The 17,055-nt window shown below is 48.2% G+C and overlaps 2 protein-coding genes across 2 annotated transcripts; both read left to right on the top strand.

Annotated features, from left to right (window-relative positions):
• Positions 1–207: 207 nt before the first annotated feature.
• On the top strand, positions 208–3,334 carry PSMB8 (proteasome 20S subunit beta 8). The gene is made up of 6 exons (XM_049889780.1): positions 208–399; positions 1,173–1,320; positions 1,480–1,591; positions 2,014–2,143; positions 2,542–2,746; positions 3,004–3,334. The coding sequence occupies exons 1-6, from the start codon at positions 253–255 to the stop codon at positions 3,090–3,092; spliced, it is 831 nt and encodes a 276-aa protein (XP_049745737.1). The 5' UTR covers positions 208–252; the 3' UTR covers positions 3,093–3,334.
• Positions 3,335–5,368: 2,034 nt separating this feature from the next.
• On the top strand, positions 5,369–16,379 carry TAP2 (transporter 2, ATP binding cassette subfamily B member). The gene is made up of 12 exons (XM_049889764.1): positions 5,369–5,502; positions 6,080–6,589; positions 6,679–6,793; positions 9,486–9,616; positions 9,871–10,076; positions 10,888–11,085; positions 11,261–11,389; positions 13,860–14,048; positions 14,236–14,409; positions 14,590–14,749; positions 15,155–15,291; positions 16,100–16,379. The coding sequence occupies exons 2-12, from the start codon at positions 6,088–6,090 to the stop codon at positions 16,277–16,279; spliced, it is 2,121 nt and encodes a 706-aa protein (XP_049745721.1). The 5' UTR covers positions 5,369–5,502; positions 6,080–6,087; the 3' UTR covers positions 16,280–16,379.
• The last annotated feature ends 676 nt before the right edge of the window (positions 16,380–17,055 follow it).

Raw genomic sequence — 17,055 nt, 5'->3', positions numbered from 1 at the left:
CTGGCCGTGATCCCTTTCTTCTCCCTCCCTTTCTTCTGACAGTCCACTATCCACCCTTCCTCAACCTCCATGAAGCCGGAGCACAGACGCCTGTCTCCAGGGCGATATTCCTGGCCTCCAGGCACCCACAATCTCTTCTTGGAAAGGGCAGGGGGATGTGGAAAAAAAAAGTGTGGTTCCCTCCCCTTCGGACTGAGGCTTTCGCTTTCACTTCCTCCTCCGAGAGCCGACAGATCTCCTGTGCGGGCGATCATGGCGCTCCAGGAGGTGTGCGGAGCCACCCGAGGGCAGTGCGAAGACTGGGCTCTTCCCGGCACGGGAAGCAGACACCGCTCGGACCCGGGACACTACAGTTTCTCTCTGAGATCTCCGGAGCTCGCCCTTCCCCGGGGAATGCAGGTTGGGGCTTTGGGGAACCCCAAGGGGATGAGGGAGTAGGGCGCAGAAGAATGGAGGGGCTGCTTTGGGACTGCCCGCGGCGGGGCTCGCGCAAGGGGGCGTCCATTACGCCCAGAGGGCAACGTCCAGACTCGGACCCCTGGAAGAAGCTACGTGGGGCTGGGGGGCTGATCGCCTGAGGGTTTGGAAGTGCAGGTTAGGGAATGGACAAAGAGGTGACGTGGGGCTCCCAGCGGAAGAAACGGCTCCCATGTCCTTTTTCCACTGCACACAAATCTCGAAGCCTTTTTCAGGGGCTTATCATATGATTTTTTTTTTTAATCATATGATAATAGAAGGCTGTGTAGTGTCTTGGAAAACCTGTGAACTTTGGCGGCTCGCCTGGCCTCGCCTCAGCAACCCATTGTTGTGTGACTGGGATCAGTCTAGATCTCAGACCCCTCTTCTGCAAAATGGGGATGCTAGTCAAACATAGCTAAATGAGCTATGAGTGGGGAAAACATTAAAAAAAAAGTCACCCTTAAATCCTTAGTTATGGTAGCATTTGTTTGCTTTCATTTCTATCGCACTGGAAAATAAAAAAGGTTGATGCCATGTGCTTCTTTTCCTTCTCCCAAGCCATTTCCTCCTGGAGACTGTTGATTAACTTACATTTATTGGTGGTTGGTGAACTTTTCCACATCTCCTCACCTCCATACTCTCTAAAACCCTTACCTAGAGCATCCTGCCAGAAAGTTTTCAGTGCCCCTTTCTCTACTCTTTTCGCTCACTAGCCAACTGAATTCTTCTGGTCCCTGAGTGGGGACAGAGAAAGAAACGTTTGCATTGGGATGAACCATGGCACCACCACACTAGCCTTCAAGTTCCAGCATGGAGTGATTGTGGCAGTGGATTCCCGAGCCTCCGCTGGAACTTACATTGGTGAGTGTGTGTGCTTCAGCAGGCAGATTCTGGGGAGCTGGACCCTCCTATCAGCGGAAGCCCAACATCTGCACCAAACCAGAAACTAATACTGATTTAGGACACACAGGGAGAGCTGTGGGGTCATTATAACTCTTTCAAAACTCCATATTCTTCCAGCCAACTTACAGACTAAAAAGGTGATTGAGATTAACCCTTACCTGCTTGGCACCATGTCTGGCTCTGCAGCTGACTGTCAGTACTGGGAGCGTCTGCTGGCCAAGGAGTGCAGGTGAGCGAGGCTTCTCATCTCCCTTTCTAAGCCTAGTGGTCAATCCCTGGATGCCTCAGATCACTGCTCCTCACTCTTTCCTCTGTGTTTCTCCTTTGTGCTAATATAGTATTTCACACAACATCCTTTGGGTGATAACCCCTCCCCCTTCCAAATCAGCCTGTGCTCCTGCTAACGAGCCAGATAATTTGTCCAGTTATTTATCACTGACACCGTCAACCCTGGTGGGAAGTATCATTTGTTAGGATTGTTTTTTGTATTTTAGGTGCTTGGGATTCTAAATCCCTTCCTCTTTCTTATATCCTACAGATAATTCCTTTCAAATGGTTATCTCCCCAACCATTTTTTGCCCCATCAAGTGGGTGGCTCAGAGAGCTAACCTTCCCCACTGTCTGTAAGTTCTCCCTGTCGTCCTCACCCAGGTTGTACTACCTGCGGAATGGGGAGCGCATCTCAGTGTCAGCAGCCTCCAAACTGCTCTCCAACATGATGTGCCAGTACCGGGGCATGGGCCTCTCCATGGGCAGCATGATCTGTGGCTGGGACAAGAAGGTGGGTGCTCTCCATTCCCCATGTTCCCCTACCCTTGGATGAGAGATCATTTTCCCCATTGTACACCCCCATTCCCTCCTCTCTAAGCTCCATGCCATGGAAAACACTTGGTTACAGAACTCTTTTAGTGTATCCATGGGCCATTTCTTGGTCCAGGTGTGGACTGAGTGGGTATGTGTTTAATAAGCTTGTCTCTTTTTATAAAGCAGTTGATTCTAAGTGTGTTTTTTCTTTTTTATTTACAATGTTCTACGGTGTAACCTAAGTGCTATCCTCATCCAAATGTTCCTGTGGTGATTTTCTTTCTTTTCTACACTTTTTATGGTTCACAATTGAACCTCTGTGTTACCAACACCTCCCTGGTCAATTTCAACCTGGAACTTTCCTTCATCCTATAGGGTCCTGGACTCTACTATGTGGATGATAGTGGGACTCGGCTCTCAGGAAGTATGTTCTCCACTGGTAGTGGGAAGACTTATGCCTACGGGGTCATGGACAGTGGCTACTGGCCTAATCTTAGCTCTGAAGAGGCCTATGACCTTGCCCGCAGGGCTATTGCTCATGCTACCCACCGAGACAGCTATTCAGGAGGAGTTGTCAATAGTAAGAGACCAATGCTATTACCACCATGCCCAGGGCGGGTGGTGGGGTGGGGGGTGAGAGGATTAAGACTGGGAGAATTAAGACTAAGGGGGCAGAGTGGGAAGAGGTTTTCAGGGTCAGAAGAGGGGCATTGAAGTCCCAGGAATAAGGGCTTTGAGCGTGTGTATATGTGTTGTTGCCACTTTTAACATAGCATCATTAACAGGAACATGCTGAAGTGAAAGGTGACTCCATGTTCTTTTCCCATTTGCCCACAGTGTACCACATGAAGGAAGATGGTTGGGTAAAAGTGGAAAGTACAGATGTCAGTGACCTGCTGCACCAGTATCGGGAGACCAATCAGTAATGGTGGTGGCAGCTGGGCAGGTCTCTTCTGGGAGAGCCTGGCCGACTCAGGGAACCGGGCCAGCTTAAGTCCCAGAAGAAGGAAGGGCCTAACTTAAGCCCAGAGAAACTGGCTTGTTGGTCAGTGGGAGTTGGCAGGGTTCATCCTTTTGTGTGTTCTTTATTTCAAAGAGCACCCCACCCCCACCCTGCACATTTTGGGTATCCCATTAAGCACAATAAAGGAAAACGGTTATAAAATGACTCTGTGTTGTGGCTCAGTGGGGTTGGAGCTATGGTTGTTAGGAGGTGTGGTGAGAAGAGCAGGAAATAAAGAGTGGCGTTTTCCTGGAGAGGAATCTCTGGGTGGTGCAAACAGTTAATTTGCTCAGCTGCTAACTGAAAGACTGGAGGTTGCAATCCACCCAGAGGTGTCTCAGAAGAAAGGTCTGGCAATCTACTTCTGAAAAAGCTGCCATCGAAAACCCTGTGGAGCACAGTTCTACTCTGACACATATGGGGTTGTCATGAGTTGGAATCGACTTAATGGCAACTGGCTGGTTTTCCTGCAGAAGACACTCAAACCTCTACCAAGATTTAGTTCCCCAAGAAATGGGATCTCCCCAACTATTTCTCCTGGGTTTTCCTTCCATACTCATCTTTCCAGGACCTCAGGAAGGGTGATCACTGTTATCTATGATCACTTCTTTGCAATTTCACTTAGGGTTAAGATCCTTTTTATAGCGGCACAAACTGGAGACTCCTGTATGGTCCATTGTTAGTGGTTTGGGTTTTTGGGAGTAGGGCACCTACAACAACCCTTTTTGACTTTGTAGAGTGGGATGAAAAAGCTTTCACCTCAACATATATGCAGTAATTGTAAACACCTTGCCGTTTACCCCAAGTAGCACTTAGAGATATTGGATATTGAATATGAAGATGGACATTAGGGGTTCAGTTTCATTATGTGTCACACCTCATTGCCAGATGACAGGACCATGACTGAAGGGGAAGAAGAGATAAGGCGGATTCTCTGAAGTGGGGAATATGAGGAAAAAGTAAAACAACCAGGTTAGAAAAAAAAAGAGGACGTAAGATTTTCTGAATTATGTTGGAGTGACAGTTGGATGGTACCTCTGAGAGGAGAGTTAGTCAAGGTAAGAGCTGGAAAGCAGGAAGCAGTTGAGCGTGGAGGTTTTTTTTTTTTTTTTTTTTTCTCACTAGGGAGAGATCCTTACAATCCCAGAAATGAATAAGGTTGGAGCAATTTTAGTAATCCCCTACTTCAAATACCCTCCCTCTTATTTTAAACGTTAAGTGACTCATTGGTAGTCACACCGGTAACATTTCAGGAGGGTGGTTTGGAACCTAAATGATCCTTTCTTTAGGTATTTTTTGAGTTTGGAAGATAGTTCCATCCTGAAGAGTTATTTCTGGAATAAACAAATCTGCATGTTCCACATATAGACTCTGAATCAGGCAGGAGCCACAGAAGGTTATTCTCACCACTGTTAAAGTAGACCCAGAGGCAAAGTCCAGTGCCTGGCATTCCCTTCACATACTGAAGGTACTCCCAACATAATCTGGAGTACAGATTTAGAGGCTTCTGAGCATCAATCCTGCTCAAGGTGTCCTGTTGAGAAAGAGAATAAAGATAAAGGGCCACTTAAACTAAAAATCTGTAAGTGGAAATCCCCTTAGGCCCTGGTGAGAGTGACTAAAAAACAAACAAAACAAACCCGTTACCCTCCGGTCGATTCCAACTCATAGCGACCTTACAGGACAGCACAGAGCTGTCCACAGGGTTTCCAAGGAGCGGCTGGTGGATTCGACTTTGGTTAGCAGCCAAGCTCTTAATCACTCACTGCACCACTAAGGGCTCCAGTGAGAGTGACTAGAGCTTTCTATTTAGGAGAGGTCCTTTGTGTTTCTCACTCAGGGTCTGGCTCTGTTCTTACCTCCCTCTAAAACTGGAGCTTTGACAGGAGAGCAGGGCAGTCACTTTCAGTGGGTTCAGACCTTGAGGTCATAACTGACAAAATCCAGTGGCTCTCCAATTGTAAAGAATCCCAATTCTTGAGATGGATTAATTTACCTGATGACAATTTTAAAAATGTCAGTAGTTTTATATCACAGAGTAAATGCCGTTAAGAGTGGAATTCATTAGTGGCCTGGCAGGCGCGCACAGGCATTCGCGGGCCTGGCTCTGTGCTCTGGCTGTCTCGCGCGCCCCCTCTTGGCCGCCCAGCCCCGAACGAGGGCGTGGCGCAGGAAGCGAAAGCGAAAGCGGCACTAGCCCGGACGCCCTGCCCTGGAGAGCGTCGCTGCCAAATTAGGGGCCAACGAAGTAGGGCAGCTGGCGCGGGTTTCTGAGCTCAAAGCTCAGCGCCTGACGGAAGACCTCTGGAGCTGCAGCCCCCAAGCCGTCTCCGGTGAGTTCTGGGGCTAGAAAACTGGAGCGCCGCGGGGGATGCATCCCAACCCACTACCCGCGCGTCGCGGTTCCCGACCCTCTGGACCGCGGGGAGTGGCCCGGCGCGGAGCAGGGGTCGCCAGACTGCTAGGAACTCGGCGGCGGCAGGCGGAGGTGGGGTGAGGGGAGGGCTGTCAGGGAAGAGTTTTTTTTTTTTTTTTAAAGGGGATGGTTCCTGGTGTTCCCGCTCCCCATCTCCCTCTGACAGGCAGCATGACCTTCTGTAGTAGCAGGGAACTGATGAGCACGGGGTACCCAGGGGATCTTTCAGCTGACGGGTTGGGAGAGATGGGGGTGCAGGGATAGGGAGAAGGATTCAGACTTCACTTCCCTAATTTCGTACCTTCTCTCTGGGTGGCACAAACGTTTTGCACTCACCTACTAACGAAAAGTTGGCAGTTCGAATCCACTCAGAATACATAAAGATTACAAGCCAAGAAAACTCTATTAGCGCGAAGTTCTACTCTGTAACACATGGGGCTGCATGAGTCAGATATAACTGACTTTTTTTTTTTTTTTTTGGTTTTTACCCACAGGTGGCGCCATGCCGCGCCTTGACCTGAGACCCTGGGTCTGCCTGCTGCTCCTGGACTCAGCCTTTCTCTGGGTGCTCCAGGGGACTCTGGGGGCTCTGCTTCCCGGAGGGCTTCCAGGCCTATGGCTGGAGGGGGCCCTGCGACTTGGAGGGCTGTGGGGGCTGTTAAAGCAGGGAGGACTGCTGGGATTTGGGGGGACACTCCTGCCCCTGCTCTGCCTGGTGATACCCTTGTTTCTCTCGCTGAGGGCCCTGGTCCCAGGGGCCTTGCGTGCACCCCCAGTCAGAGTGGCTTCAGCCCCTTGGAGCTGGCTGCTGGCTAGCTATGGGGCTGTAGCGCTAAGCTGGGCATTGTGGGCGGTGCTGAGTCCTCAGGGAGCCCCTGCCTCTGCCCAGGAGAGGAAGCAGGGCCAGGAGAACAAAGCCTTGATGTGGAGGCTGCTGAAGCTCTCCAGGCCAGACCTACCCTTCCTCGCGGCGGCCTTCTTCTTCCTTGTTATGGCCGTTTGGGGTGAGTAGGGAGAGGGCGTGGAGAGTTGGAGGTGGGAAAAGGCCCTTGGCACCAGCACTTTCATCTCTTACCCATTATGCCTTTTTCAGGTGAGACATTAATTCCTTACTATTCTGGTCGTGTGATTGACATCCTGGGAGGTGACTTTGACCCCGAAGCCTTTACCAGTGCCATCTTCTTCATGTGCCTCTTCTCCTTTGGGAGGTAGGTGGGCAGTTGGGTCCATTTGCTAGCCCCACATCTTTATGTTGTTGTTGTTAGCTGCTATCGAGTTGGCCCGGCTCATGGTGGCCCCATGCACAACAGCAAGAAATGATGCCTGGTCTTGTGCCATCCCCATGACTAGTTCTGGATCAGGTCAGTGTGATTCATAGGATTTTCGGAAATAGATTGCCAGACCTTTCTTCTTAGTCTGCCTTAATCTGGAAGCTCTGCAGAAACCTGTTCAGCATCACGGCAACATGCAGACCTCCACTCACAGACAGGTGGCGGCTGAGTGTGAGGTGCATTGGCCAGGAATTGAACCCAGGTTCTCGTGCACGGAAGGCAAGAATTCTACCACTGAATCGCCACCAAGCTAATCCAAATCTTTGTAGGGGCCCTCGTTTTCCTATCTCCATTTTCATTCCCTTTTGTAGGTAGGCATATGTCGTTTAAAACTAAAATATGCATGTATTTATCCACCATTCTGTTCCATCTATTCATTCATCTCTTCATTTACCGTATTTCTCCAACATCTTCAGTGTCAATATTAAGTTATGATAAATAAAATAACAAGGGAATATAGCATAAAATGAGTTTATGTGCCAAGTGGAATGTCTCAACGTTTCTATCTCCGTGAAACTCCATTTCTCTTTACTGCTTCCTACCCCTGCTTTCATATTTTTTCCAGAAAAATTGTTATTGTAAAAATGTGGTTGATATGAGGAATTCTCCAACGTTAGGGACGATAGAGATGGGGAACGGTGTGGACGGGGCTCTGGAGAGCGGGAGGGCAGGTAGTTCCATTGACCCAGTTCCCATAATGAAATATCTGGGACTAGGAAGAGGGAATTTGGGGTCAGGGGAGGAAAGAGACCAAGACAGAGGAGAAGCCTGAGGGATAACCCTGAGGCCAGGTTATTATATGGGCTATTTTTTCCCTAAGCCTCTGTCCAAATGTCTCTCCAGGGTTATCCTCTTGTCATATTGGGCGTGCTTTTCTCTCCTGACCATTTTTCCTAACTCATTTTGCTGGTCCCTGAAGATCTTAATCTGAGGCTTATCATCTTTCTCTGCAGACTCTTTACTCTTTTCTTTAGCGTTTGCTCTCCCCTCTCTTTTCAGACGTATTCAGGAGCTTACTGTCTTAAAATCAGCCCACCAACCAATGGACAGACAAAAATACTGCCTCGTAGGGCCAGGACTAGGGTGAGACACTTGAGGCCCATAGGCTGCAGAATTTAAGGGGTGCTCACTCTCAGGGTAGTACAAGTGCTTCACTTCTCTCACCCTAATCCTGGCCCTAGTGCTTGATAGTGCTCTTTTTTTATGGCCCAGCTTCACCTAGGATGTCCTCAAAAACCAATTCTTCGTCGTGCCTTCATTCCACACTTGTTACTCTCTGCTGAAACTAACTGCTCAAAAGTGAGTAACTTCTTATTAGCCAATCCAGTGCCTTCCTAAAAATCAGTCCTCAATTCTCCATGCTTCCCTGTAGCATTTGGTAATGGAATAATCTCTTGTTATTGACATCTTCCCTCAGTTAGTGTTTCTGAACTCCCTTTCTACCTCCCAATCCACTCTACCTCTTCTGGAGAAGTTTCCTCTTCTGGACTCTTAAATATGGACTTTTCCTTATGACTTAATATTTTGATCTGTAGAAATAGTTTTCCTACTGAGCTAATTCAGGTCGTCTCTGCAGGTGACTCCCAGACCCATATTTCCAGTGCTGAGCTCCAGTCTTACAAATTGACTTGCCTCCTTGACACTCCCACTGGATAGCTCACTCTCATCTCACGCCGCACAGGCCCAGGGCTCTAGATACATCGTACTCCCTCCTGGTCTTCTCGAAAGTGGCTTCCTCATCTTCCCACTCATGAAACCCCCAGGATTCCAGGCCCCAAGCATCGGCATTGTCTTCCTCGTTTTCAAACAATAACCCTGATATTTTCTATTTTCAAAAATTGTCTCCTGTGACTCGTTCCTTTCCATTCTCACTACAGTCACCAAAGTTGTCCGTTCATGTCTGGACTATGCCAGCCGCCTCCTATTTGATAGGCTAATTGAATTTGTATTAGAAACCATATCTTTAATTATGTAATTGAAACACCTCTGCTTTCATATTTTTTCCAGAAAAATTGTTATTGTAAAAATGTGGTTGATATAAGGAATTCTCCAATGTCAGGGACGATAGAGATGGGGAACGGTGTGGATGGGGCTCTGGAGGGTGGGAGGGCAGGTAGTTCCATTGACCCAGTTCCCATAATGAAGTATCTGGGACTAGGAAGAGGGAATTTGGGGCCAGGGGAGGAAGGAGACCAAGATAGAGGAGAGGCCTGAGGGATAACCCTGAGGCCAGGTTATTATATGGGCTATTTTTTCCTCCATATTTTTTCACTTATGTTACATTCTTTCTTTATGTTTAGCACAGAATGAATTCTGTAAATGTCCATCAATTTGAACATATTAAGATTTTGTTCTCACATCTAGCTCACTACGTCTTCCTTTCTTCTCTGTTTGTTCCTGCCCCTCTTGTCTCTTATATTTCCTTCCCTTTTGCCGCTCTTGGTCCGCTTTCCCCAACTTTGTATTTCTTTTCATTCTGTGCTTTCTCCTCTGCTTTTCTCACCCATTCCCTTCCTTTCTGCGTCTCTCTCTCCCCTTTGCCCTCCTGCTTTCTCCCTTTGCCCCCCAGCTCACTGTCTGCAGGCTGCCGAGGCGGCTCCTTCCTCTTCACCATGTCCAGAATCAACTTGCGGATCCGGGAGCTGCTCTTCTCCTCCCTGCTGCGCCAGGACCTTGGCTTCTTCCAGGAGATTAAGACAGGTGGAGCTTGGAGTCCAGGGCTGGGATACCCCGGGAGGCTCCTTGCTCCTCAGTTGCTTGCCACCTGCAGCCTCTCCTGCCTTTGTCCAGGATGCTGGGGCCTGGATAGGGCAGTGAGGCAGCCTCCCTACAGCCTCTTTGCAAGTCAAGGCTGGTGTTTAGAGGAGGGGACTGTTTCAGAGGGAAAAGTCAGGAGGGAATTTCTGGGGGCTCTGTCTTATGCTTGGTGTCCTTACCTGCTCTGTCTTCCCCAGGGGAGCTGAACTCACGGCTGAGCTCGGATACTACCTTGATGAGCCGCTGGCTTCCTTTTAATGCCAATGTACTCTTGCGAAGCCTGGTGAAAGTGGTGGGACTGTATAGCTTCATGCTCAGCCTGTCACCTCGACTCACCCTCCTCTCTCTGCTCAATGTGCCCCTCTCATTAGCCGTTGATAAGGTGTACAATTCACGCCATCAGGTACGTGTGGATGTTAGGGAACCCCAAGGGGACACTAAAACTTAGAGAGGAAGAAGACTCCCCATTCGTTGCTAGAGGCTCTCCTAGAGGTCTTCTCAGCCCTTAGAGCAGAAGTTCTTAGCTGGGAGGTGGGGTGAGAGTCCATGGACGGGCTTCAGGCAGTCCATGATCCCCTGAGACTTAGGAAAAATTGTGAGTGTGTGTGTGAGTTTTTCTGGGGCGACGATAACTTTTATCAGATTCTTAAAGGAGTCTATATTGACTTTCCCCATAAAAAACAACCTGTTGCCATCAAGCTGATTCGGACTCATAGCGACCTTATAGGACGGAGTAGGACTGCCCCATAGGGTTTCCAAAGAGCGGCTGGTGGGTTCGAACTGCTGACCATTTGGTTATCAGCTGAGCTCTTAACCACAGGGTAGAGAACTTTTATAATCAGAAGAGGGAATTTGAGTGTAGAGAAAGTAGAATGTGTGGCCAGGAGGTCCTGAGTTTGAATGTCCGCTCCACCATCTTTTAATTCGCTGTGGCTCCTTGGCCAACTACTCCCCAGTTTCTCATCAGATACGAGTTGGTATGAATGATCTCATATGAGGTAAAAAACGGAGCATGTATCTCCTACCCTGCCTAGCTTCGAGAGCTCAATAATTTTGTTCCCTCCCTCCTTCACTCTCATTATTCCTTCTGGAAGGAAGTTTAAGGGAGAGGGATATTTTTAGGTAGATTGGGGAACACCCTCAGGGCTGGAATGAGACATGGGCCTGCTGTCTTCTGCCTCACGGACCCTATATCCCCCGCCCCACTTTTCCAGGCGGTGCTCCAGGAGATCCAGGATGCTGTGGCAGGGGCAGGGCAGATAGTGCGGGAAGCAGTTGGAGGGTTGCAGACTGTCCGGAGTTTTGGGGCAGAGGAGTGTGAGGTCTCTCGCTATAGGGAGGCCCTTGAACGTTGCCGGCAGCTGTGGTGGCGGCGAGACCTGGAACTAGCTCTATACCTGGTCTTCCGGAGGGTGAGATGGAGAGGGTGAGACAGCCCAGTGGCGGGTGGGAATAGCCCAGGGAGGGGGTAGGGGGAGGGATGGGGAGCTTACATTTGGTCCTGCTGTTCTGTTCAGTGTCATAGGGGCAGGGAGAGGGAAAGAATGGCCAGACTCCTCAGCCTCATCTCTGTCTTCTCCCCCACAGCTGCTGCAGTTGGCAGTGCAGGTGCTGATGCTGAGCTGTGGCCTGCAGCAGATACTGGCTGGGGATCTCACGCAGGGCGGGCTGCTCTCCTTTCTGCTCTACCAGGAGGATGTGGGACATCACGTGTTTGTGAGTGAGGAGCCTGCGCTTGCAGCCTTTTCTCCCCTGTTTTTCATTCTGGTTTTCTGGGCCTTCTTTGGGCTTTACTTGCTCCCTTTAAAAAAAAACCTCATTTTGTTACGGAGAATTTCAAACATATACCAAAAAAAAAAAAAAAAAAGAGAAAGTAATGGAATGAACCCCTACTTACCTATCACCTTGTGCCTTAGTTATCTAGTGCTGCTATAACAGAAATACCACAAGTGGATGGGTTCAACAAACAAGTTTATTCTCTCACAGTCTGGTAGGTTAGAAGTCCAAAATCAGGGCGTCAGCTCCAGGGGAAGGCTTTCTCTCTCTGTTGGCTCTGGAGGAAGGTCCTTGTCATCAGTCTTCCCCAGACTAGGAGCTTCTCAGTGCAGGGACCCTGGGTCCGAATTATGTGCTCTTCTCCTGGCACTACTTTCTTGGTGATATTGAGGTCCCCGTCTCTCTGCTCGCTTCTCTCGTTTATATCTCAAAGGAGATTGACTTTAGACAAAACCTAATCCTGTAGATTGAATCCTGCATCATTAACACAACTGCCGCTAATCCTGCTTCATTAACAACGTAAGAGGTGGGATTTATAACACATAGGAAAATCGAGTCGGATGACAAAATGGTGGATAATCACACAATACTGGGAATCATGGCCTAGCCAAGTTGACAGATATTTTTTGGGGACACAATTCAATCCATGACAGCTGGCTTGGTGTCATCCAAGTAAGTGATCACCTCATGGTCAATCTTGTTTCATCCATTGCCCCATCCCTGTCCCTCGCCTGTGTTATTTTGAAGCAAATTCCAGATATCATTTCATCTGTAAATATTTAAGTATGTATCTCTGAAATATAAACCCCTTTAAAAAATATAAGCACAAAGCCCTCATCATACCTAAAAAATTAACAGTAATTGTTTAAATATGCCAAATAGCTAGACAGTGGTTTGATTTCTGTTTATCTCCTACATGCACTATATGTATATATATTATAGTTTGCTTCAATCAGGATTCAGATAAAGTTCACATTTGTATATATTAATATATGTATATGTGTACACGTATGTGTATATATGTATGTATGTTAAAAAAATAATAACAAAACTCGGTGCCATCCAGTTGATCTGACTCATAGCAACTGTACAGGACAGAGTAGAACTGCCACATAGGGTTCCAAGGAGCTGCTGGTGGATTTGAACTGCCGACTTTTTGGTTAGCAGGCTGAGCTCTTAACAACTGTGCCACCAGGGCTCCGTATATATGTATATGTATACGTATACGTATATGTGCTGGAAACCCTGGTGGCATAGTGGTTAAGTACTATGGCTGCTAACCAAGAGGTCGGCAGTTTGAATCCACCAGGTGCTCCTCGGAAACTCTGTGGGGCAGTTCTACCCTGTCCTATAGGGTCGCTATAAGTCGGGAAAGAAAAAAAAAAGAGGTATATGTATATGTGTGTATATATATATATATAAGTACATACACACACAATTGTTGAAGAAACGGTGTTGTTTGTACTGTAGAGTTTTTTTGTAGTCTGGATTTTGTTGATTGATTCCCTGTGATAGTATCTAGTATATTTCTCTGTCTCTGTGTTTCATGTCAGTTTATAAATAAATCTAGAGGCTTGTTAGAGCAAGTCTTTTTAATATATTAAAAATAATTTTTTGGAAGACAAGCATACTTTGTAGGTGGTAGTATGCTCTTTAGGAAGCACGGAACGTCTGGCCCTCTCTTTGTGAGGTCACCAGCTGTCATTGCTCAGTGCTCAGATCCATTAAATTATTTAGGGGCTACAAAGCTGTGCTATTGTATCATCCCTTCAGTTATTAGTTGGAGTATACCTATCAAGGGAAACGTCCCCATATCTGCTATTCGGTTACCCAGGGGACAGTGTAACTAGGAGAGAAAAGATCAGCATCTGACTCTTTCCCTGTATTTACCAGTTTTCAAAAATAATTAGCTGCTTCATCTTGGGCTTTATTTTATAATTTTCCTAGACATTTGTGAACTGTTTTTTTCTGTGTAGAGAACTGTGCCAGACATTCTAGTGACTGCAAAGTTGACTTAGGCACAGGGCCTGTTTTTAAGGAGTTTTCTGTCTAGTCAGGCTCTAGTCAGGCAAGACAGAGCTGGGCACGAATTAAAAAAAAAAAAAATAGAAACAGGTAATTGAAGAGGTCTGGGGATAGAAGTCATGATGTTGGGATGAATAAGGACTTCTTTCTCCTTACCATTGCAAATTGGAACGCTGGAGGTATTGGTGCCACTTTTAAATTCTGACCAAATTGTACACTGAACAACAGAAAATCTTTTCTGGGTAAGAGGGAGGAGGAGCCTGGTTGTGGGTGGAGCATGGCTGGGGAGCGGAGGGTGGCAGAGGAGTTGGAACGTTGGCTTATTAGACAGTTGGTTTCTGGTGAGGGTACGTTTGATTAGCTAACCCTCGTTCCTGTATTCCAGAGACTGGTATACATGTGGGGAGATATGCTGAGCAACGTGGGAGCTGCCAAGAAGGTTTTTTGCTACTTGGATCGAAAGCCGAACCTGCCCCCACTGGGGACATTGGCCCCTTCCACTCTGAAGGGGCATGTGGAATTCAGAGATGTCTCCTTTGCGTATCCCAATCGCCCTGACCAGCCTGTGCTCAAGGTGCCTGAAAGAGGCCACAGTGAGGAGACCCTGCCCCCAGCTCCCTGCCGCTTGCTCATGCTTGATGAGGCCCTGCAGCCTCCAGATCATTTACCTCTGAGAGCTTATCTTGCCTGGGATGGGAAAAGAAAGGGAGGGGTCTCAAGGAAGAAGAGGTAGACCCCTAACTCTCCCCTGGCTTTTCTAGGGGCTGACGTTCACCCTTAGTCCTGGTGAGGAGACCGCACTGGTAGGGCCCAATGGGTCTGGGAAGAGCACAGTGGCTGCCCTGCTGCAGAATCTGTACCAGCCCACAGGTGGTCAGCTGCTGCTGGATGGGAAGCCCATCTCGGAATATGAGCACTGCTACCTGCACAGAAAGGTGGGTGGGGAGGGAGAAGAGGGATGGGAGCGGGAGAGAAGGAGCATGCACAGAGAGAAGGGGGGGACCATAGGAAGCAACACGAAGGGCCCATTTTGGTGGAGGTAGGGGAGGCGCACAGGAGGGTCTCTGTCACAGGGGCTTTGCACACAGCCCTCTGTTCTCGTCCACTCCGTACAGGTGGTTTTGGTTGGGCAGGAGCCTGTGCTTTTCTCAGGCTCTGTGAGGGACAACATTGCTTACGGGCTGGAGAACTGCAAGGATGAGGAGGTTATGGCCGCTGCCAAGGACGCGCATGCAGATAAATTCATCGCGGAAATGGAGCATGGGATGCATACAGGTACCTTCTGCAAACGATAGGCCTGTCCTTCAGTCAAAAGAGAAAATGGAACTTTCTCGTGGGGTGAGGATGCTGTCTCACAGAGAGTTTTCTTATAACTGCATGTTTACTACTTACCTGCCTTTTCTCTTATTCCCACTTCTCCGCCTTCCCCAACACCATGAATTCTCTAGCCTGTTTCTTGTTCATGAGTTTTTGTTCCCAGAGAGCCATGCAGAAGGAGTGCCTTCTCCATGTGGGCAGCCTCATCAGGTCCTCACCCCCACAGCCTCCTTGTCCCAGGGCCTCATATCTCCTAACTGGTTCTTGTGGAAGTACCAGTAGTGCCCTTGTTCCTACTTGTGGTGAAGAATGTTGTTTGTGGCCACTTGTGTCTGAGGAAGTGTGTTTCTCTGATTCTCTCAGATGTAGGAGAGAAAGGGAGCCAGTTGGCTGCAGGGCAGAAACAGTGCCTGGCCATTGCCCGGGCCCTTGTACGGGACCCACAGGTCCTCATCCTGGATGAGGCCACCAGTGCCCTGGATGCTGAGTGTGAGAAGGCGGTGAGTGCTGGGGACCAGCTTAAATCTGGGGTGGGAGGGATGGGAGAGTGGGACCTAAGGGACCATGTTTGAAGGGTCAGCATGTACAAAATTGGGCAGGAGGCGGATGAATGGTCCACTAGTGGAAATATCAGTGCCTTCTTAGGATTGGGGACAAAGGATGGGGAGGGATGGAGAATACAGTGTGGGTGGGGACATCTCTGATTTCTCTACCTGTGGTGGTATAGGGGATAGAGAATGGCAGTGCAGACCTTCATCTACCGCTCTTTCCTACCTTCTCCTGTTCCCCACCTTCTTTACCTTAAGCCAGAGTGGCTGGATGGGGCAAACAGTTAATATCCTCGGTTGTTAACCGAAATGGTGGTGGTTCAAGTCCACCCAGAGACTCCTCAGAAGAAGGCGTAGCGATCTGCTTCTGAAAAGCCAGCCATTGAAAACCCTGTGGGGAACAGTTATACTCTGACACACATGGGGTTGCCATGAGTTGGAACTGACTTGAAGGCAACTATCAACAACAACACCTTTGCCTGGGTGGTGCAAACAGTGAACGTGCTTGGCTGCTAACCGAAAGGTTGGCGTTCAAGCCCACTTAGAGGTGCCTTGGAAGAAAATCCTGGCAATCTACTTCTAAAAGATCAGCCATTGAAAACCCTATGGAGCACAGTTCTACTCTGACACACATGGGGTCACCATGAATCACCTTAATGGCAAATGGTACTGGTTACCCTAAGATGCAAGAGATGGTGCTCAGTTGGGATGTGATATCCATCTCATATCTTTCTGAGGTTTCATGGTCCTCCCCCTTCAGCTGCAGGACTGGAGAGCCCGTAGGGGTCGAACGGTGTTGAAGATTGCTCACAGGCTGAAGACAGTTCAAAATGCTGACCGGATCCTAGTGCTCAAGCAGGGGCAGCTGGTGGATGAGGCCGAGCTCATGAAGCAGCAGGACGCCTATGCCCGTCTGGTGCAGCGGCAGCTGGAGACCTGAGGTCCAAGGGACACTGGGTCTTTCTCATGGACATCTCCACAGGCCAGGGTGGCTCCTGCTTTGAGTTTCCCTGGGGCTGTGCCCCTGGGTAGTTGTTCCTGGAGCTGGAGCATGATGGAGATATGCTTTTTGGGGATGTGGTGGGGGCGGGGGGGGGGGGTCGGGGAGGTGGGGGTATCACCTTATTTCCTGGTTGAACAGAGCCTTGTTTGGTACTGTTGTGGCATAATAAATATATTTAAAAATTGTTTTTCATTATTACATCAACAATATACATTCATATAGAAAATACAGAAAAGTACCAAGAAAAAAAAACTACCCATTGTCTTACCACAACCACCAGTACTATTTTGTTGGATTGTCTTAATCTTTTATTTTTTCTTTGAGATGCTATTAAGCAATATATCATAAATATTCATGAAGTTGCTCTTCCTTATCTGTTTCCTCTTCCTACTAGTGTCTGATATTTTAGGGAAACTGGAGTATGGAGAATACAGCATAGTTCAATTATCAGTGTTAATAATTATATTGATACCATGTATAGAGTTTTAATATGCACAGGAACCTATGCTAAGTGCTTTTCTTGGATTATCACTTTTATTCCTTATCCACAACCCTATGAAATTGGTTACTATCATCCCCATTTTACAGACGAGAAAAACTGAGGCTCAGATTAAATAACCTTCCCCAGGCTACAGAGTGGTACAGTTGGAATTGGAATATCCAGGCCTAGCCCAAGAGCTCACATTCTGAACCAAGAAGTTATATTGTATCTT

Source organism: Elephas maximus, chromosome 1 (genome assembly GCF_024166365.1).
Source record: "Elephas maximus indicus isolate mEleMax1 chromosome 1, mEleMax1 primary haplotype, whole genome shotgun sequence".
Lineage (NCBI taxonomy): Eukaryota > Metazoa > Chordata > Mammalia > Proboscidea > Elephantidae > Elephas > Elephas maximus.
This window is presented reverse-complemented; position numbering and strand designations above follow the sequence as displayed.

Bases quoted from the DNA above. Each gene is read 5' to 3' on its own strand.
- TAP2 (XM_049889764.1), top strand. From the start codon at position 6,088: ATGCCGCGCCTTGACCTGAGACCCTGGGTCTGCCTGCTGCTCCTGGAC. The intron at 6,590-6,678 runs GTGAGTAGGGAG...TGCCTTTTTCAG, and splicing joins CCTTGTTATGGCCGTTTGGG to GTGAGACATTAATTCCTTAC. The intron at 11,086-11,260 runs GTGAGATGGAGA...TCTCCCCCACAG, and splicing joins TATACCTGGTCTTCCGGAGG to CTGCTGCAGTTGGCAGTGCA.
- PSMB8 (XM_049889780.1), top strand. From the start codon at position 253: ATGGCGCTCCAGGAGGTGTGCGGAGCCACCCGAGGGCAGTGCGAAGAC. The intron at 1,321-1,479 runs GTGAGTGTGTGT...ATATTCTTCCAG, and splicing joins CTCCGCTGGAACTTACATTG to CCAACTTACAGACTAAAAAG. The intron at 2,747-3,003 runs GTAAGAGACCAA...ATTTGCCCACAG, and splicing joins TTCAGGAGGAGTTGTCAATA to TGTACCACATGAAGGAAGAT.